At 38.3% G+C, this 22,358-nt stretch overlaps 2 protein-coding genes and 1 pseudogene across 3 annotated transcripts in view; 2 read left to right on the top strand and 1 right to left on the bottom strand.

Moving 5' to 3' along the window:
• Positions 1-22: 22 nt before the first annotated feature.
• On the top strand, positions 23-2,009 carry SPCS1 (signal peptidase complex subunit 1). The gene is made up of 4 exons (XM_045807329.2): positions 23-441; positions 764-823; positions 912-998; positions 1,502-2,009. The coding sequence occupies exons 1-4, from the start codon at positions 226-228 to the stop codon at positions 1,625-1,627; spliced, it is 489 nt and encodes a 162-aa protein (XP_045663285.1). The 5' UTR covers positions 23-225; the 3' UTR covers positions 1,628-2,009.
• A 2,102-nt stretch (positions 2,010-4,111) lies between these two features.
• The window catches only part of NEK4 (NIMA related kinase 4), a 34,504-nt gene continuing 16,257 nt past the window's right edge, over positions 4,112-22,358 (bottom strand). For both annotated transcript variants that reach the window (XM_045807330.2, XM_045807332.2), the window contains exons 13-15: positions 21,273-21,478; positions 20,700-20,821; positions 4,112-5,988 (exon numbers count right to left, since the gene is read on the bottom strand). In XM_045807330.2, the coding sequence (XP_045663286.2) occupies positions 5,896-5,988; positions 20,700-20,821; positions 21,273-21,478 (421 nt within the window). In that variant the 3' untranslated portion in view covers positions 4,112-5,895. The remainder of the gene's footprint in view (positions 5,989-20,699; positions 20,822-21,272; positions 21,479-22,358) is intronic.
• Positions 17,697-18,010, top strand: LOC123798747 (ATP synthase F(0) complex subunit g, mitochondrial pseudogene; annotated as a pseudogene).

Genomic DNA, 22,358 nt, shown 5'->3' with positions numbered 1-22,358 from the left:
GAGAAAAGCCGGTCGCCATGGAGACGGGGTGCGCTACGGCAGTTAGGCAGCGGTGGTGCCGTGGAGGGCAGTTTGTTGGGCCGGGGCCGCGGCTCCGGGTACCCGACAGCACTGACGGCGAACCCTTTACGGGCGCGCGATGCCTCCGCTCGCCCGTCACCACCTCAGCGCTCGCGGGTGGTGCGCCGGGCTACAGCGGGCTCCGAAAGCGCAGGTCGCCTAGCCATGGCGCGGGGCGGGGCTTCGGGCCGTTCGGGTCTGTGGGAAACATCCGCTTCCGGGGCCACGGCCATCGCATTCCCCGGCTCAGGGGGCCCGCCGAGCTGCCTGTGGTACCAGACGCCGGCTCCTAGGGTCCCTGAGTCGCGGCTGCTCTCGCCCGGCTGCCAGCCTTCTCAGCCAGTCATGTTGGAGCATCTGAGCTCGCTGCCCACGCAAATGGTAAGGGCTCGGCCCCAAGATCCCCCGCACGCAGCTCCGCCGCCCTTGTCGGAGCACCGACCCTGTGCTGCGCGGTTCCTGGCCCGGATGGCTGCCTTGCAGTCTCTTTCCTGAATTGGGCTTCCCGGGTCCCCATCTTTCTTCCTCCGGGAGGAACCCCCTGCCCATGCTCTGTTAGGACGCTTCAGTTTCATTCCTTGCCCAGCTTTTGGGGAGGCCCCTGACGTTGGGGTTGCCCGGTGCCAAAGCTGTGAGGCCAGGGCAGAAACTGTGCTGCTTCCGTGGTGGAACCAATTCCTGCTTTGCTCTTCTTCACCTCTAGGATTACAAGGGCCAGAAGCTAGCTGAACAGATGTTTCAGGGAATTATTCTTTTTTCTGCAGTAAGTATTGGTTTTGCATCGTATCCTCTTTCTTCTCTCCCTTTGCCAACCAGCTTGACTGTATTTAATACACTTCGTTTGTTTCCAGATAGTTGGATTTATCTACGGGTACGTGGCTGAACAGTTCGGGTGGACTGTCTATATAGTTATGGCCGGATTTGCTTTTTCGTGTTTGGTAAGAAGTTTGTGGGTGTTTGGATGTCAGTGGCAAGTTAAGTTTTCTGAATTGGGTTGGTTTGGTTGGACCTAGCAGTGAGAACCAACTTTTCGAAACCTCTTTTTGCCATCAGTGTTTCACCTTGCTATCACTGGAAAAGTAGAACGCCAGTAAGTGGCAGAGAAAGTAAGCTGCATAAAAGGACCCAGCTCATTTCTTTTGGCAGCAGCCCCAAGCAGTAATTTTAAAGTCGAAACTAGCAGGAATTTCCTATGGTCTTCACAATGCTCCCGCCTCACCTTTTAGCTCTTAAAGCCTTATGTATAAATGGTGAGGCTTGTTCCCAATTCTTAAAATTACCTTGTCTGGGCAGAGGTACATAGTTTTCATTGGAATGTCAGTTTTGCTGCTGCTGTTTTTACTGTTAGCATAGGAGATATTTGGGTACATAATCCTCATATACATAATGCTTTCAAACTTTAAATGTTTAATATTGATGGATTTTCTCTGTTCTGGCTCAGTTGACACTTCCTCCATGGCCCATTTATCGCCGGCACCCCCTCAAGTGGTTACCTGTTCAAGACTCAGGCTCAGAAGACAAGAAACCAGGGGAAAGAAAAGTTAAGAGGCATGCTAAAAATAACTAATTAGGGTTTTCATGATTTAGCTTTACTGTTGCACCTGCTTTCGTTTTGTGTGAGAGGAGCTCAATTGTTTTCATACCCAAAATACGAGCCAAAAGCCACCGCTGCTCTTTCAGCACAGCTGCGTGTAGATTTTGTTCTCTTTATATTTCACTTCTAACTCAGCTGGCTTTTGATTTATAAATATTTTAGACCTTATCTTCATAATCTTCCTCTGAAATGAGAACAGAAAAACAAGTATGCAAACTTTCTTTCAGGTCTACCAAAATAATGATGAATAAATGCCTCATAAATGAAAGTACAAATTTAACTGTCAAAGTTTTGTAATTCATTATGAGTGGTTAAATTGTTTTAATGTTTTCAATTAAAACTCAGTGCAAGTCTATGTCTAAAGAGTCTTCATTGTTCTGCAAGCAAACCTACTAGTAAAAGCCAAAGTTAGAAGTTTGGGGTTCTGAAAGCATCGTTCCTATTTTCCGTAGCTGCCGGTTCCTAATAGATGTCTTTCTTGACAACAGTAAGCACCTATGAAAAAATTTACTCATATAAATTTGTGGGAAGGTGTAGTATTTTGGTACCACTAAAATAAGGCTGTTGTTAAGCAGAAATTCAATCCATGTTTTACTTGAGGTGGACCAAAGTGGAAACCTATTGTTTTTACATTTTCCAGAAGGCTGAAGAGAAAAATGTTCTAAAGATTTTGTGTGTGGGATGGGAGTGGGAGGGTTATTATAGATAATATTCTATTTCTCAGTACCAGTAAATAGGACTTAATAATATATGTTTAAAAAATGAGAGCAAAGACCTTAATACAGCAAAAGTCAGGAAGGTTTAAAAAAAAGATAAAAATTAAGACAGTAGAAGTAAGACCGAGCATATCATTAAGAGTAATAAATGTGATTAAAAAGTTAGGAACTCCCAAAAAGTGTTAAAAATCAAGTTACCTCGTATTTTCACGATGACACCCAAAGGTTGAAAATAGGAACAAGGATATATTAGGCAGATGCAGGCAGAAGGGATGGGTAATGGTGAGAAGGTCAGATACTTAACACCAGAAAGCATTAAATGGGGAAAAGGAGCATTTCATAGCTGCTAAGATGTCACTGTTAAGAATCATTATGTATTGGGGCGCCTGGGTGGCACAGCGGTTAAGCGTCTGCCTTCGGCTCAGGGCGTGATCCCGGCGTTCTGGGATCGAGCCCCACATCAGGCTCCTCCGCTATGAGCCTGCTTCTTCCTCTCCCACTCCCCCTGCTTGTGTTCCCTCTCTCGCTGGCTGTCTCTATCTCTGTCGAATAAATAAATAAAATCTTTAAAAAAAATCATTATGTATTAAATATGACGTGGCATGTATGAAGAAAGAATGTTACATACATAAGAGTTGGCAAAGCTGCACTCTTGGTAGGAAACCAACACCACCTTTGGTCTGTGGACCAGGAGATCAAGAGGAAGACTTGCACTTGTTCTCTCTACTTGAAACATCTTCCCTTAGATATGTATGACTTGTTCTTTACTTTCATTAAGTCTCTGGTCACATGTGACTATAAAGAAGCATCTCCTGACCTATCAAAGTGGGATGCCTCATTATTCTATGTGCACTGATACATCCCACATTATATTTTTCCCTTGGCCCCACCCAGAATGTAAGCTTCATGGGAACAGCGATCTTGTTGTGCTCTTTGCTGTTTGCATAGTACCTATAAGAGTTTGTGACACTTTGTAGGTGCTCAGTAAATATTCACTGAGTGATTCAGAGCTGCACCATCCAATATGGTGCCATTAGTCACATGTGTCTATTTAAATGAAAATTAAAGACTGAGTTCCTCAAACTAGCCACATTTTGAGAGCTCAAAAGCCATATATGACCAGTGGCTACCTTATCGCAATGCAGATACAGAACATTTCCATCATCACAATAACTCTGTTGATCAGGTCTTATCTACATAGGTTTGAATAATATAGAAAGGCAAGTGATTCTGTCTATGCATAACCAATTCACCTTTTTAAATGCCCATAGGGCCATTCCAATGTTAGGTCATCTGAGCCACAGGGAAAACAATTTCAAGAAATAAAAGTTGGGCAGGTCGTATTCAGTAACAACATGGCGATGTAGCTGGAGCAAGGAGATAAAAATTTTCTTGGCTTTTGAAATACAGGTATCCCCTGCTTTCTAAAAGCTCATTTCATGCCACTTTCCTTTTACAAAAGGCTTACATTTCTACAGTAATGGCTTTTTTCATAAAAGCAAAAATCCTCTTCAGATTTTTTTCAGTTAGCAAAAACAGGTACTACTGTAGGTGTTTTGTAAAAGCAAAGTGGCGTGTCTTGAGCTTTCAGAAAATCGGGGATACTCTTCACTTTCACCATTTCAGCTTACCAAAGGTTTCATAGGAATGCTCTACTTTTGGATAGCCAGGAAACCTTGTATGTGGAAATTAAGGAACACCTTTTTTTTTTTTTTAAAGATTTATTTATTTATTAGAGAGCACTCACAAGCAAGAGGAGCGGCAGGCAGAGGGAGAAGCAGGCACCCACTGAGCAAGGAGCAGGATGTGGAACTCGATCCCAGAACCCTGGGATCGTGACCTGAGCCAAAGGCAGACGTTTAACCAACTGAGACACCCAGGCATCCCTAAGGAACACTTCTTAGAGAATCAAAACTAGAATTATTATTTAAAAATTAATGTCAAATAATATCAAAAGTCTGAAATGTGGCCAAAGGTATAATGAGAAGAAAATTCATGCTGTTAAAGGTGTTCTATAATTATATAAAAAAGATTAAAAATGATTAAGCACTCAAGAAAGAAAAACCACAGAATAACCCAAAGATATTGGGATGAAAACCAAATGAATGTTTAAGCAAAATAAAAATACACAGAATGAGAATGAGAATAATAACATATGGGGGAGAATTTTTAAAGTCTAAGAAAATAATATGTACATTAGAGCAGTAACTGAGAAAACTTAAGTAAAACTATGTCTCTCCAGAAACATGCAGATTCATAAAACATGCAAGAAATGGTGAATAGTTTAGGAAGACCCAGGTTGCCAAAGATCTGTCCCCAAATGGGACTGGGACCAGGTGGTTTTACTGTTGAGTTCTAAGAAACCCTTCAAAGTAAAACTAAGAGGTCTCAGAAACCAGACTATGAGCACTGTAAGAGCAGGGAGTATTGTCTTACCGCTATATCCCCAGCTCCTGACGTAGCACCTGGCACACAGTAAAAACTAAAAGTCTGTCAAGTGACTGGAAAGGGAACATTCATTAGAGTATTTCATGTGTAATTTTCAAAGAAGGTAAGGTAACATTTTTAATCACAAAAAGTGAAAACATTTCTGGAGCAGTATTCATTTTTAAAGTCCCTCGAATATAGAAGTGAAAATTTACTAATCAAGACTTTCATAAAAACAATTTATTTCCCACATGGGAATTACCCCTTATTAAACAACTAATAAAATATGTGATAGTCATACATTTAAAGACAACCAATAATTTGATGTACAAGACAACAAAACTTAAGAAGATAAATACATCCAATGTAACAAAAGGAGCTGGACTTCACTTACAAATTGCTTAACTGGGAAGGGAATTAGTGTTTTAGGAAATGTTTTCACCAATATTACTCTTAAAAAAAGACCAGTATACAAAAACATTGATTGACAAAGCCAAAATATTTCTTAGTTTCAATTCTTATATACCATAAAGGAGGTTCATGTTAAATGAAAATAAAAGGCTAAACATCCACCAATATATAAAAAAGGAATTCAAATAGTAGATACAACTTCATCTTCAAATCTACTCCCAGAATCATGAATTGACTTTTTAAAAAAATAATTTATCAAATTCTACCTAAAGTTATTAACAATGACAACTAGTATCACTATGACATATTATTTACTTCTCCTATTGCATTATCACTACAGTATAATATGAAACGTCCAATCTAATTTTATGGCCCTGTAATCAAACTAATTAGTACCTTAAAAAAATAAAGTTCTAAATATAAAGTTGGTGGTTTAAGGCTCAGTAAACAGCAACCAAACAGATATCTTCTAAAAGATTTTCGTCATCAAGAGAGTAAGACAGCCAAAGGTTTTTTCTTTCTTTTGTGACATTGCTTCATATTACTCTGTTCCATCCCACTTTTCTCTCAGTTAAAAAAAAAAAAGAAATAAGGACGGTGAATGGCCTCCAGCCATTATTATGGGTTTGTTCCTATTTAAGCCAAAAACCTTTAAAAATAGGTCTTTAGTTCTGGCAGATTAAATTCTCAAAAATTCACATTTTCTTCAAAAAATTTCAGTTGGCGAGCTTTCACACTGTAAGCTGTATATTTTTCACCCATGTGCTCCTGCAAACGTACCTATTTGGGAAACATAAAAAGAAAATCAGTATATAGTAGAAAAAAACATTTTTGCAATCTTAGAAGAGCTTTTCCAAAAAAAAAAAAAAAAAAGGGTGGGCTTTTCTAAGCATGACACCAGAGGTAGAAATCATATGGGAAAATACTATCATTTTTTAAAAAATTTAAGTTTCAAGTTATCAAAATCTAAAGTCATAAGAAATTAAGAACAAACACTACATTGGGAAAATTTGCAACATACCTGCCCAAGAATTAATATCATTAATACAAAGAGCTCTTAGTAAAACACAACAATATTAGAATATTAGAACTGATAAAAAAATCAATCCTATAGATAATTCAGCAAAGGCATTTACAAAAATACAAATAACAGAAATTTCAATCAAATAATCATATGTGACACTCAATATATGCCTGGAATTAAAATAACACCTACTAATGTGTTAAACAGATGTCATGCACCTCCCGATCCAGTGCCCAGAGAAGGACACAATATCACTTTTGTGGTATTCCTGCTGAAAATGCACAATCTGAATCTCTTCATGAGGAAACATCAAACAAATCCAAACTGAGGGTCATTTTATAAAACACGTGGCCTAGTCTTCAAAAATGTCCTAACTGTCCCAGGTTAAATGAGACATATCAAACATAAAATGTAATCCCAATTGGTTATACATCTAGCATGATAGCTTGAGGAGCTCTGAAGACCCCCTCCTCAGTGAAACTAGTAAAAATCATTTTTTTTTTTTTTTGAGAGTGAGAGAGTGCAAGTGGGGGGGGGGCACGGAGAGAGAATCTCAGGCAGACTTGCTGCTGTGTGCAGAGTTTGACACGGGGCTCAATCTCACCACCCTGAGATCATGACCTGAGCCGAAATCAAGAGATGTCCAATCAACTGAGCTACCCAGGTGCCCCAGGTGAAAATAATTTTTTTAAAGATTTTATTTATTTATTAGAGAGAGAGAGAGAGAGCAAGCACAAGTGGGGTAAGGGGCAGAGGGAGAAGCAGACTCCCCGCTGAACAGGGAGACTGATGTGGGACTTGATCCTGGGACCCTGGGATCATGACCTGAGCTGAGGGCAGCCGATTAACCGACTGAGCCACCCAGGCACCCGATTTTAAAACTTACTATTTAAAGTCTCTGGAAGTGGTCCTGAGAGCATACAGCAGCAAATAAAGACACTTTTTTTCCCCAAGAAAATCTGCTAAAACCTACTAAGACCAGTGAGAGTAGGTGGTATTTGACCTAAGACCAACTGCCTCCCTCCCCAGTCCCAGCTCAGTGAGACAAAAACTCTACACCAGACTGAAGCCATCAACACAGGGCTCCCTTTCCACCAGCTCCTAGTCCAAAGGCAATACTCCTGGAAGGGCCGAACATCAGCATTTCTCATGCTGCCCCCAGTATCTGTTGTTAAGGATAAGTTTTGAGAGAGTACAGCCAAGTGGCCAAGAGGTGGGAACTTCCTTTTTACACCAGGCTGCACTTGTAAGATGGAGGCTGTACCTTGGTAGCTGTGCCAATAAAAATACTGGGGCCTTGGTCACCTTTGCCCCAGACTGTAAGGTGAAGATTTGTGAAGCATGCCAAGAAGATGAGAGGCCCCTCACCCACACTGAGCTTCTCAAGTAGGGGTATCATTCAGACAAGTATGCTATTGTCTTCACTCCCAGCTGTGCTCAGAGATTTTACCTGGGGTGAGAAGCAAGACCTAAAGCAGCACCAGATCTTTTCCTTAATGAACTGACCTCGTTCAGAACAGAGTGGAGAAATTCAAGCCTACAAGTGCTGTCAAAAACTGGAAGTAATGGGGCGCCTGGGTAGCTCAGTCGTTAAGCGTCTGCCTTCGGCTCTGGGCGTGATCCCGGCGTTCTGGGATCGAGCCCCACATCAGGCTCCTCTGCTGAGAGCCTGCTTCTCCCTCTCCCACTCCCCCTGCTTGTGTTCCCTCTCTCGCTGGCTGTCTCTCTCTCTGTCAAATAAATAAATAAAATCTTAAAAAACAAAACCAAACTGGAAGTAGTGGTAAATGGCAACGACGAGCCTGACAGAGTCACTGGATATATAGGCTAAACTGTGGGCGCCTCCTTTGATGGAGACAACTAAGGAGCTGGAAGGAGTCCCCCTGGGTCAAAACAGACTTCAAACACTGACCCTGAGAACCATTCCTTCAAAGGAGCCCAAATTTTATTGGATCAGTCTGCGGAGCAATGTATGTCCCAGGACATTGTTGGAAACAAGAGAGCCATCAACTGACAACTAAAAACCTTAACAGCTGAGTGAAGTAAGGGTAAGGGAGAATCAAAAGAGCTCTGCCAAACCCACTTCATTCCAAGGTGGCTATGGACACAAGCAAGCCCTCGCCAACTAACTTCACTAAAAAATCCAGCCAATCACTAAAGAAGCAAATAACAATAGCAACCCCCCTCCCTGGGAAGGCCAGTACCCAGACTTGTAACAATATACTTTCTGAAATGTCCACTTTTCAATCAACAGCTATGAGATACACAAAGAAACAGGGCAGTACAACACATACACTGGGGAAAAAAAGCAGGCAAGAGAGGCACTCACTACCTGTGAGAGTAACAAGATCTGGAATTTAACAGGCAAAGACATCATTATAAACCCATTCACAGAACTAAAGAAAGCCATAATTAAAGAAGTAAAGAAAGGTATGATGGCAACATCACATCAAACTGAGAATACTGATATAGAGAAATTATAAGAAGAACTAAATGGAAATTCTGTGGAGTGGAAAAGTACAATAATAAATGAAAAATTCACCAGAGGGGCTCAGCAGTATATTTGAACTGGCAGAAAGAAAAGTAAGTGGGCTGGGGATAGATCAATAAAGATTATATAATCCAAGGAACAGAGAGAAAAGAAAGTGAACATTGCCTCAGAAATGTGGGTCATCATTGGGGCACCTGGGCGGCTCAGTTGGTTAGGCATCCGGCTCTTGATTTCGGCTCAGGTCCGTTATCTCTGGGTTGTGAAATCGAGCCCCATGTTGGGATGCATGCACAGTGGGGAGTCTGCTTCTCTCTCCCTCTGCTCCTACCCAGCTCATGCTCTCTCTAAAATAAATAAAATCTTTAAAAAAAATGTGGGACATCATTAAACACACCAACTACAAATGTAAAGGGACCATCAGAAGGAGAAGAAAGAAAGAAGCAGAAAAATTATTTAAGGAAATAATAGCTGACAACTTCTGAATGCACTGAAAAACATTAATCTAGAGGTGCCTGGTGGCTCAGTCAGTTAAGCGTCTGCCTTTGGCTCAGGTCATGATCTCAAGGTCCTGGGATTGAGCCCCACATCAGGCTCCCTGTTCAGCAGAGAGCCTGCTTCTCCCTCTCCCTCTGCCTGCCACTCTGCCTGCTTGTGCTCTCTCTGTCAAATAAATAAATAAAATCTTAAAAAAAAGAAAAAGAAAAAGAAAAAAAGAAAGAAAAACATTAATCTACACATCCAGGAATCTCAATGAACTCCAAGCAAGATCAACTCAAAGAGATCCACACACAGACACATGAAAGTAAAAGTGCTGAAAGCCAAAGCCAAAGAGACAATCATGAAAGCAGCAAAAGAAAAATGACACCACTTACAAGGGAACAGTAATAACATTAACAGCTAACATAAACCTTAAAGGAGGCCAAGGGCCAGTGGGATAACATATTCAGAGTACTTGAAAAAAACTGTCAAACAAGAATCGCTTTGCAAGTAAAATTACCTTTCAAAAATAAAGGTGAAGTAAAGACATTCCCAGATAAACAAAAACAGAATTCTTGGCTAGCAGACCACTTTATAAGAACCACTAAAGGAAGTTCATCAAGCTAAAGTAAGAGACCCCTGGCAACAATTACAATTTACATGGAAACACAAAAAACACTGCTTTTTGGGGAGGTTACAGAGAGGATGTTACCTCTGGTTCACCTGTGAGTCTGACCCTGGCAATTGGAGGTTCCCTATCCCCTCCTATCCTTCGAATGTGCATTCCATTTGGCTTCCCCACTCCCAAAGGATGCCCCAAGGACAAAGCCTTCAAACTGTGATGTGGTGTGGAGACCATCTGGACAGTGTATGTGATTGAACCCAGTTAATATAATATATACTATATATATAATATGTGAACTTCTGAGATTTGGCAGGTGGGTGTAGAGATCTTCTCATCTTGTGGCTGCCTATGACAAACCTCATATGTATGTTTCCTTGCTTATTAAAACTACTACCTACCAATCTGGAGTGTTTGCCTCTTCCTTGCCCTCCTCCTTAGGGGCCAGTTTCAGATTACACCTAAGAGTAATTATGCAAATAAAACCTAATATAAATGCATATTGTTTCTCCTTTCTTCTCTGAACTGATTTTTAAAAAAATATTTAAGTAATCTCTACAACGGGGGACTTGAACTCATGACCCTGAGATCAAGAGTCACACACTCTTCTGACTGAGCCAGACAGGTGCTCCTCCTCTGAACTGATTTTAAAAGTAAATACACAACACAGTATGTATGAAAGATGACAGAGGACGAAGGACCAGGACTACATCTCCTCACACGGACAAAAACTGTGCTGGCAGAATGCCTGATGTAACTATTTTGGAACTCTGCAGTCTATTAAAGGCTTGCAACTTCCAGGGCAAGGCTTGCAGGGTAAACTGTGGTTAATTTCAGTCAATTTCAGTTCCTAGCACCCCCAGCCTGGTGGCAGGCGGCTGTGCAGATGTTCCTGGAGCAGCCTGCACACAGCTTGTGGAACCAAGGAAGGCAATAAGAACCTTGTCCTCCAAATACTGGGGACGTGTGTACTGACAGAGGTGTACACAAAGAAGCAGGCGACCACTGTTGCAGTCCTCGCGAAACTGCTACAAACCCCTCCCCCTCCAGATGAAGCAATTCACAGGGGATTTAAAGAGACCTATATATGAATAGTGGGAGTACCAAAAGAGAAGAAAGAGGAAGAGAGATTATTTGAGGAAATGGCCAAAATGTACCAAGTTTGAAGAAAGAAATGAATATAAACATCCAAGAAGCTCAATGAACTCTTAAGTAGGCTGAAACAAACAGTTCCTACCCAGACACATTATAATCAAACTTGAAAGCTGAAGAGAAAGGAGAATCTTGAAAGCACCAAGAAAGGGGCAACTCCTCACATACAAGGGATCTCCAACATGATTATTAGCAGATTTCGCATCAGAAATTTTGGAGACCAGAAAGCAATTGGGCAGTATTTTCAAAGTGAAAGAAAGAAAAAAAAAAAAAAAACCCTGTCAACCAAGAATCCTTTATTTGGCAAAAATGTCCTACAAAAGTGAGGAAGAAAAAGAAATAACATTTGCAACAACATCGATGGATCTTGAAGGCATTATTCTAAGTGAAATAAGTCAAACAGAGAAAGACAAATACTGCATGATCTCACTTATGCAGAATCTTAAAAACGGAATAGAAAACAGATTCGTGGTTGCCAGAGGTGGGGGTGGTGGTGAGGGAAATGGGTGAAGGTAGTCAAAAGGTACAAACTTTAGTTATGAGGTAAATAAATTCTGGGGATGTAATTGTACAGCACGGTGACTACAGTTAACGATATATTTTATATATAACGATATTATACATTGGAAAGTTGCTAAGCGTAGATCTTTAAAGTTCTCATCACAAGAAAAAAATTGTTATAACTATGAGAGGTGATGATGTTAACCAAACTTATTGTGGTAATCATTTTGCAATATATACAAAAATCATTATGTTGTATACCTTAAACACAATGTTACATATCAATTATATCTCAATAAAACTGAGGGGGAAAAGTAAGAGAGAACTTAAGATATTACCAGATAAACGAAAGATGAAAAAATTGTTACCACCAGACCCAGCCTGCAAAAATACTACAGGGAGTCCTGTTAAGTTGAAATGAAAGGATACCAGAGAGTAACTCAAAGCTGTATGAAGAAACAAAGATCTCAGTATAGGTGATACATGGGCAATTATCAAAGCTAGTATTATGTAACAACAGTCTGTAATTCCACTCTTTGTTTTCTACATGAATTAAGAGATACATTAAAAAAAATTATTAGTCTCAAAGTTAGTACTATTGTACCTTTGTTTTGTTTTCTACAAAATTTAAGAGACTAATGTATTAAAAAGGCCAATTACTAGTTTATGTTTTTGGATTCACAACATATAAAGATGTAATTTTCTGACATCAGCAACTGAAAAGGGTGGATACAGAGCTTTAAAGCAGCAGAGTTTTTTATGTTATTCAATGTAAGCTGGTATAAATTCAGATTAGAGATAGATGGTGGTGATGTTGGTACAACAACGGGAACATACTTAATACTTAATGCCATTAAACCAAACACGTAAAAATGGTTAAAATGTTAAATTTGAAATTATGCATATTTTACTACAATTAAATAAGCAACGTGTACAACAAAAATTAAACAACTTAAAGTTTTAAAATTAATTTTTAAAAACAATTTTTAAAAACAGTGTATCATAATGTTGAGCCTTTAACACATAGAAATGTAATGTATTTGCCAATAATACCACAAAGGAGGTGGGTAGAAGCAAAGCTGTATTAGGCTAAGGAAATGACTCCAAATGGTAACTTGAATCCACAGGAATAAATGAAGAAACCCAGAAATGAATAAATAACAAGGTTACTATAGAAAAAGGTACAAACATATACTTTCTCTCCTCTCTTTCAACTTCAAGAGACATAGTCATAAAAAGAAATAATTATAACAAGATAATGTTGGTTTTGTAACATTTATATGACATGTATGATATGTAAAATGATGTCACAATAAAGGGAAAAAAGGAATAGGAATAAGATTTCTACATGTCACTGGAATTAAGTGACTATAAAACTGAAGTTGATTCCGATAATTTAAGATGTATATGATAAGCCTTAGAGCAACCACTAAGGAAAGAAATGGAAAATATATAGGAAAAAATTATTAAGGAAATTAAAATGCTACATTAGAAAATATTCACCTAATGCAAAAGAAAGCAGTAAAGGAGAAATACAGGAACAGAAAAACATGAGCCATACACAAAACAAAAAGTAAAATGCAGACATGAATCCAACTGTTTCAGTACTAACATTAAATGTAAATGGATTAAACAATCCAATCAAAAGGCAGAATGTTAGGATGAGTAAGAAAGCAAGACCCAGCCACATACAGTATCTACAGGAAATACATAATAGATCAAAGGTACCAACAGACTGAACATAAAAGGAGAGAAAAAGATACACCATGCAAACAACAACCATAAGAAAGCTGAGGTGGCTATACTAGTATCAGCTAAAATAGATTTTCAAACAAAAACATGTTACTAGAGATAAAGAGGAACATTTTATGATAAAAGAGTCAATCCATCAGAGAGATATAAAAATTATACACATATATGCACCTAATCAAAGCATCAAAATACATGAAGCAAAAATTGATAGAAGTGGAGGAAGAAACTCAACAATAGTTGGAGACATCAATGACATCGATGGAGACATAACACTCCACTTTCAGTAATGGGTAAAACGACCAGGCAGAAGATCAACAAGGAAATAAGCTATTTGGTCAACACCATAAACAAACTAGAACTAACAGACATCTAAAAAATACTCCCCACAACGAGAGCTGAATATAAATATTCTTCTCAAGCACACACGGAAAATTTTCAGGTTAGGCCATATGCTAGACCATAAAGCAAAGCTCCATAAATTCTAAAGGATAAAAATAATAAGTATGTTCTCCAGCCACAATATAATGCAATTAGAAATAAATAGCAGAAAGAAATTGGGGAAACTTAAAAATATATGGAAATTAAACAACACACTCCTAAATAACCAACTTTACAGAAATAAAAAATATTTAAAAGAACTGCTATTAATAATTACATGCTAATTAGTTAACTTGGATGAAATGGACAAATTCCTACTAAGACACAAAATTAGAAACGTAAGAATAGACAATCTCAGTATAACAAGACACTAAATTCATTATCAAGAAACTACCCACAAAGAGAAGTCTAAGGCCAGAGGCCTTCATTGGTGAATTCTATCAAACATTTAAAGAGTTAATACCAATTATTCACTAACTCTTCCAAAAAAAATAGATTAGGGAACACTCCCCAACTCATTCTATGAAGCCATTATTACCCTGATAACACAACCAAAGACATCACAGAAAACTAAAGACCAATATCTTGTAAGAATATGGACAAAAGAATCTTCAACAAAATACAAGAAACATGACTCCAATCATATAAGTAGTAGTATGTAACATGACCAAGTGAGGTTTATCACAGGAGTGCAAGGATGGTTTAACATCCCAAAATCAATTAATGTAACACACCCTGTCAACAGGATTAAATACGAAAGCCATATAGTCATCAAAATAGAAAGCATCTGACAAACCCAGTTTTTTATGATAAAAAAACACTCAACAAACTAGGAAAAAAAGGAACCTTCTTCAACCTAATAAAGGGTATCTATAAAAATCCAGTCAACTAATAGTGAAAGACTGGATGCTTTCCCCCTTAGATCAGAAACAAATCAAGGATGTCCACTTGCACCACTTCCACTCAACACTGTACTGGAGGTTCCGGCCAGGGCAATAGGCAAGAAAAGAAGACCAGAAAGTAAAACTAACTCTATTCAAAGATGACATGATATTATATAAAGAAAATTCCAAGGAGTCCACCACCACCTCCAAAAAAAAAAAAAGATATTAAACACATAAACAAGCTCAGCAAGGTTGTAGGACCCAAGGTCAAGATTTTCAAAATCAAATTTATTTCTATGCATTTGCAGTAAACAATCCCAAATGAACATATAAAATTCCAATAGCATCCAAAATAAAAAAATACTCAAGAATAAATTTGACAAGAGAGGTATGAAACTTACACTCTGAAAACTGTAAAACATTATTTAAAGAAACCTAAGATCCAAATAAATGGAAAATCACCTCATGTTCATGAATCAAAAGTCTTAATTTTACTAAGAGGGTAATACTCCACAAATGAATCTGCTGATTCAATGCAGTCCATATAAGAATCCCAGCTGGCTTCTTTGAAGAAATTGATAAGCAAATTCTAAAATTCAAAGAATTGTAAGGGACCCAGAATAGCCAAAGCAATTTTGAAAAATAGCCAAGTTGGAGGACTCATCTATCTTGACTTCAAAACTTACTACAAAGAACAGTTAACAAGACAGTATAGTGCTGGCATAAGGTCACAGATTAAAGAAACAGCACTGAGAGTCTAAAAATAAACCCATGTGTATGTCGTCTTTTTTTTCGACAAGGTGACAGAATAGTCTTTCCAACAAATGATAGACAACAGGATAACCACATACATAAGAATGAAGATGGACCTTTACTCCAAACCATATACAAAAATTAACTCAAAATACATCAAAGACCTAAATGTACAAACTAAAACTATAAACCTTTTAGAGAAAAACCTAAAGGTAAACCTATATGATCTTGGATCTGGCAATGGATTCTTTGATGACACCAAAAACACAAGTAACAAAAATAAATTGGGACCTCATCAAAACTGACAATTTTTGTGCTTCAAAGAACACTATCAAGGAAGTAAAAAGAAGAGGAGGTGGAGCGGCGGCTGCACTTGCCACCTGAGGTGAAGGATGGGCTGAAGGTGGAGCTGGAGAAATTCAGGGGGCAGGGCCCTGCCCAAACCCACTGCACCCCAAAGGTGGGGGCCTACAAAGGAGAGGCTGGCCCCGAGCACCCCAGCGTCCACAGGGAGGACCTGGAGCTGCCCCCAGACCAATAGGATTCACCCTGACCAACCCGCCCATTGAGGCTGGCCAAGAAATAAAGGCGAGGATTTCAGACTGTAAAAAAAAGGGGGGGAGAGTAAAAAGACATTCTACCATTCCCACAGAATGGGAAAAATATTTACAAATCAGATATTTGATAAGACTTCTATCTAGAATAGAGATTTTCAAAACTCATTAATTAAAATATAAATAGCTCAATTTAAAAATCGGCAAAGAACTTGAGTAGACATATCTCCAAAGAAAATACACAAATGGAAAGTAGTACATGAAAAGATGCTCAACATCATTATTCATCCGGGAAATGCAAATCAAAACCACAATGAGGGGCGCCTGGGTGGCTCAGTCGTTAAGCGTCTGCCTTTGGCTCAGGGCATGATCCCATCGTTCTGGGATCGAGCCCCACATCAGGCTCGTCCACTGGGAGCCTGCTTCTTCCTCTCCCACTCCCCCTGCTTGTGTTCCCTCTCTTGCTGGCTGTCTCTATTTCTGTCAAATAAATAAATAAATAAAAATCTTAAAAAAAAAAAAATCACAATGAATACCCCTTCACACCTGCTAGGATGGCTAAACAAAAAGTCAGATAATAGCAAGTGTTGACTAGGATGTGGAGAAATTGGAACCCTCTTATGCTGCTTTGGAAAGCTGTCTGGAAGTTCCTCAAACATTTAAATGCAGAATTCCCATACGACCCAACAATTCCACTCCTAGTTATATACCCAAGGGAACTGAATCCACACAAGAGCTTGCACACCAATGTTTATACTAAACTTAGTCACGACAGGCAAAAGGTGGAAACAACTCAAATGTCCATCAACTGATGAAAAGATTAAACAAAATATTGTGTGGCATATCCATACAATAGAATACTGTTTGGCCATAAAAAGGAATGAAGTACTGATACGTGCTCCTATACAGATGAACCCTGAGGACATCATGCTAAGTGAAAGAAGCCATCACAGAAGACCACATATTTTATATGATTCTATTAAATGAAATGTCCAGAATAGGTAAATCTATATAGAGAGATGGCAGATTACTGGTTCCTGAGAACTGAAAGAAGATAGAGGGCCAGGAGCTAAAAGTATAAGGTTTCTTTTTAAGGAGACAAAAATATTTAAAATTGACTGTGGTGACAGCAAATACATATTTGTGAATATATTAAAAAACCACTGAACTGTACACTTTGAGTGAACTGCATGGTATGTGAATTGTATCTTAATAAACCTATTTAAAAAGGTAATCCTTAATTTAATTCAACCTGATTGAGTTGAATCTACTGAATCCTAGAATAGAAAGATTTTTTTTCTTTCACTATAAAGGATATCAGCATGACAGTTAGTAAAATTTAAGTAAGATCTGTAGATTAGATAATGGTATTGTATCAATGTTAATTATCTGAATTTGATCACCGAGCTGTGGTTACATAAGGACATATTCTTTTTATTTATTTTTTTCAGAGAGAGAGAGAGAATCCCAAGCAGGCTCTGCACTCAGTGTGGTGCCTGATGGGGGCTTGATCCCAAAACCCCAAGATCAGGACCTGAGCCAAAACCAAGAGTTGCACACCCAACCAACTGAGCCACCCAGGCACCCCTATAAGGACATATTCTTGTTTTTAGGAAATATACCGATAAATTTAGGGGTGGAGAGACATTCTCATAAATGGACAGAAAAATAATTATACATGTGAAGAAAGAGAATAATGAAGCAAAAGTGACAGAATAGTAATATTAGGGAATATAGATGAGGAGTATTCAGGAATTCTTTATATTCTTTTTGCAACTTTCTGCTAGTCTAAAATTATTTTAAAATAAAAATTTAGAACACTTAGATATCATTTACTATTAAATTGCTGGAGAAGTGACATTCAGCGGCCATCCAGGATAACAGACTCTCCATCCTGGACATGGCCCAGTTTGTCTGTAACCTGTCAGAGAAGGCCCTGGCACTGCTGTGACTTACTCAAAGCTTTGGCAACATTTTGGCAGTATGCCAAGGTTGAGCTGGTTCTTCCAACCAATCTCTGCTGAGATCCCTACAGCTATTCAGAGTTTGAAAAAAATAATCAAGAGTGTTCAAACGATTAGCTTCCAACAACTCAGAGTTAAGGAAGCTCTGCTGAATGGGTTGGTGGCCACTGGGGTGTGGATGTAGTTTTATGTTGGTGAGCTCATAGGCAAGTGTGACATCACTGACTATGATGTTTAAAGATCAATCTTTAACATCTGTTTACATCTGGTTTGAGTGTTCTTGGACCATGTGTGTTCAGACTGGTATTTGAATAAAATAAGATAATGAATCCAAAACAATAAAATGAACTGGTAGAGAAGCAACTGTATTTCTAGGAATTTAAGGCTTCACCATTGTTGCTATTACTATCACCAAAAAACTAGAAATATAAATATTTTTAAAGTATAACTAGTCAAAAAATGTTTGTTGAGGCACTACTCTGAAAGTTTCCGTAACGCAGGTGTGATGTAATGCAACTGACACGCTGGAGAATAATCTGCATGAGCCAATCAGGAACTAGCCCCTGGGAGAACAGGAAAAGAGCAGTGGCCTCAGAAGCACAGGAACACTCAAGAGTGGTTTTTATTACCAGGACCTGGCTGTGTGTCTAAGCTCAGTTGTACCATTACGTGAAAAACACACACTACAAACTGTGTACAATATATTTCCTGTTTGGGTTTTTAAAAAAAGGCTATGATACATATATGGATGTGATGGAGGCGTACATACACAACGAACCACAGACATATGTATAAGAGAATAAAAGGCAGTAGAGAACAGTGGTTGAGAACACGGGCTCTGGAATCAGACTGTCTGCACTGAAGGCCAGTTGTTCAGCCAACTGTTAGCAGTGTGACTTTGGGCAACTCATTTAATCTCTCTGTGCCTCAGAGTCTTCGTCTGTAAAGTGAGTCACTTGTAACAACTTCAATGGATTGCTGGAGATTTAAATGACTTAATACATGTAGTGTGCTTAGAAAACCGTGTTAGTAGTAGTAAATGCTACTACTATTTATGGAGTGATGAACAACAAAATCTGGAATCACTGCGGGCTAAGAGTACACTGATTTTTATTTTTAAATCTGTATATTCTAAATGTTCTACAACAACCATGTATTTATTACCTTTGTATCAGACAAGAAAAGGCAATTTTTTTTAAATTGGTATAGAACTGTTTGTGTTCTATAAACATAAATATGCCTTACTGTTCAATTTCAAATAGGTGAGCATATATAATGAATCTCTCAAAAAGAAATAAGATTTTAGTACGATAACAGTAACTTTAAGCAGAAAAGTAAGGTGAGTCGAACTAAAATTTATTTAGAGAATGATTCTACAGCATCCTAATCAAAATCCCAGCTGGCGTTTTTACAAAAATTAATAAGTTGATCCTAAAACTCACATGGAAATGCAAATAATGGCCAAAAGAGTCTTGAAAAAAAAGGGCAAAGTTGGAAGACTAACACGTTCTGATTTCAAAACTTACTACAATGCTACAGTAATGAAGACAGTGTAGTACAGACATAAACAGAGACTTAAATCAATGGAACATAATCAAGAGTCTAGAAATAAATCCTTACATTATGGTCAACTGATTTTCAACAAGGTGCCAAGACAATTCATAGGAAAAGAACAGTTTGCGGAGACAAATGGATATCCACATGCAAAAGAATAAAGATGAAGCCCTTCCTTGTACAATTAACTCAAATGGATTACAGACCTATTTGTAAGAACTTGTGTGATAAAACTCTTAGAAGAAAAGATAGGAATAAATCTTCAAGACCTTAGCTTAGGGAAAGCCTTCTTAGATATGGTACCAAAACTACAAATGACAAAAAATAAAATAAATAAATTAGACTTCAACAAAATTAAAATCTTTTGTGCTACAAACAATGCCATAAAGGAAGTGAAAACACCACCACAGAATAGGGAAAACTTCTTATAAATCTCATATCTGATAAAGCACTTGTATCTAGAACATACAAACTACTCTTACAACTCAACAATAAAAAGATAAATAACAATTTTAAGATCTGTAAAAGGTCAGAATAGATGTGTCTCTGAAAAACACAGACAGATGACCAAGAAGCGCTGAAAGATGCCAACATCGTCACCCATTAGGGAAACGCAAATCAAAACCATAATGAGGTATCACTTCCCACCTGCTAGGATGGTTATTATCAAAATGATGACAATAACAAGTGTTGACAAGAATGTGGAGAAATTAGAACCCTCCTACATTACTGATGGGAATGGAAAATGGTACAGCTGCTTTGGAAAACAGTCTGGCGGTCCTTCAAAATGTTAACACAGACTTTCTATATGACTTAGCAATTTTCACTCCTAGGTACCTACCCAAGAAAAATGAAAATACATGTCCACACAAAAATAAATGTGCATAGCAGCATTATTCATAATAGTTACAAAGGGGAAACCACCTAATGTCCATCAGTTGATGAACAAAATGTGGTATAGCCATATAATGGAATATTACCTGACCATACAAAGCAATGAAGAATGTGATATATGCTACAACACAGATGAATCTTGAAAACATTATGCTAACTGAAAGAAACCAATCACAAAAGACTACAGGTTTTATAAGAGTCCATTTAAATGAAATGTCCAGAATAGGCAAATCTATAGACATCAAAATAGCAGTGGTTGCTTAAGGGTGGAGGGCTTGAGGGCAGAGTGATGAGTACAGAGTCTCTTCTGGGGGTATTAAATGTTCCAACATTGGTTGTGGTAATGGCTGTACAACTCTGCGAACATACTAAAAACCACCAAATGGTACACTTTAAATGGGTGAAATGTACAGTACGTTAATTAAATTTGAAAAGTCTGTTAAAAAGAATTCTATAGCATAAGCAGCTAACACAGCTAATGCGATACTCACCTCTCTCTCCAATTCATCCTCTTCTTCCAAAAGGTCATACACCTGTTCTAAAAGCTGAATCCCCAGGCCCTGGATTACATCTGCTCTCAAAACTTCAACTATTCTTCTGATCTTTTCAGAACCTGGCATGACAGCAAAAAAGCAATTAACAAAGATAGGGAAAAATAAATACTTCCGCCACTACGGCAGGAAGAACATGTTTTTTAAAACACTTTAAAAAAAGTGTTTTAAAAAAAACACTTTGACAAGTGTTAGGTTTAATAACTTCATGTATTTTTAATGATGACAAATGTATATATGAACTTACACCTCCTAGACCTAAAATCCACAACTGTCCAATTTCAAGAAAAGCCACATGAAAAATCCAAACATGCATTCATGTTTATTTAAAGAAACAATTTTCATGCAACTTTTCAGGAACACAACTTGCTGCATAAAATAAGATATGCCTTTTATGGAGCTATCCAAACAAAAAATAAAAAAGCAAAAAAGATTTTGGGAGCATTATCTTCTTGGTGTGACACATTTCTCCAATAAGCATGCTCTCCAGTTTGCTGTAGAAGAATAAATCACCGGAAGGTAGCTCTTTAACATGGAGGTCCTCAGCTTCTTCTGCAACTTTCCCATGAAGTATCAACGTATCCCGGTACTTCCGATGAAGTTTAAATTCTGACACTGGCTCTGGAACCAGGAGATCTTCATAGTTCTCCTTAGACTCCAATTTTAGGGTCTGAGTCATCAACTGCACCAAGTCACTCATTTCATTTGTATGACCTTTCCTGGGGGAAAAAAAAAAATCCCCATTCCCCTGATTTCACTGGCTTTATGAGAAGTTTTCATTAAAAAATTATATACAAAACACCATTTACGAATGTTCTGCTTTTAAATAGCTAAGAAAGCTCTTACAGACAGACCCTTCCATATGTAAGTATAAACTCAGCAAAATACAAAAATCCAGTATGTGAAGACAATGGAGAATGTACAAAACCTGTAGGCAGGTTCTGGAGGGGCACCAACATTTTTTAGCCTAAGGGCAGGCCATAGGTCACTAACGTACAACAGAAAACCCACAGTCTTTCTGGCCTGCAAAACCAAAGGACAGAGTTCAAGACAACCACAGACACTAGAAAGTGAGAGTGAAATCTTAGAAAAGAGAGACCAGAAAGAAGCCCCAGGTTCTATGTATAAATTCTGCCCAACTATTTTTAGTCCATGTACAAAGTTCCAGAATATTTATTTATTTATTTATTTATTTTTAAGATTTTATTTATTTATTTGACAGAGATAGAGACAGCCAGCGAGAGAGGGAACACAAGCAGGGGGAGTGGGAGAGGAAGAAGCAGGCCCATAGCAGAGGAGCCTGATGTGGGGCTCGATCCCATAACGCCGGGATCACGCCCTGAGCTGAAGGCAGACGCTTAACCGCTGTGCCACCCAGGCGCCCCAAAGTTCCAGAATATTTAAAGCAATAAAAAAAATACCAGCCCCCAATGAGATAAACTTGACAATGTCTGGCATCCAGTCAAAAATACCAGACATGCAAAGAAGCAGAAAAATAGCACACACTTATGAAGAGAAAAAAAAATCAGTTAATAGCAAGAGACCCAAAGGTGACAAAAGTGATAGACTTTGTAGATACAGACATTAAAGTGGTTATTA

This window comes from Ursus americanus, chromosome 14, assembly GCF_024610735.1.
Source record: "Ursus americanus isolate L20-20 chromosome 14, mUrsAme1.1.p, whole genome shotgun sequence".
In the NCBI taxonomy this organism is placed as follows: Eukaryota; Metazoa; Chordata; class Mammalia; order Carnivora; family Ursidae; genus Ursus; species Ursus americanus.
Note: the sequence above shows the minus strand (reverse complement) of the source record. Positions and strands in the feature narration are given on the sequence as shown.

What these genes read in the sequence shown, in the direction of transcription:
- SPCS1 (XM_045807329.2), top strand. Translation starts at nt 226, where the DNA reads ATGGCGCGGGGCGGGGCTTCGGGCCGTTCGGGTCTGTGGGAAACATCC. An exon ending in GCTCGCTGCCCACGCAAATG is followed by an intron (nt 442 to 763) that starts GTAAGGGCTCGG and finishes CTTCACCTCTAG; the next exon opens with GATTACAAGGGCCAGAAGCT. An exon ending in GATTTGCTTTTTCGTGTTTG is followed by an intron (nt 999 to 1,501) that starts GTAAGAAGTTTG and finishes GTTCTGGCTCAG; the next exon opens with TTGACACTTCCTCCATGGCC.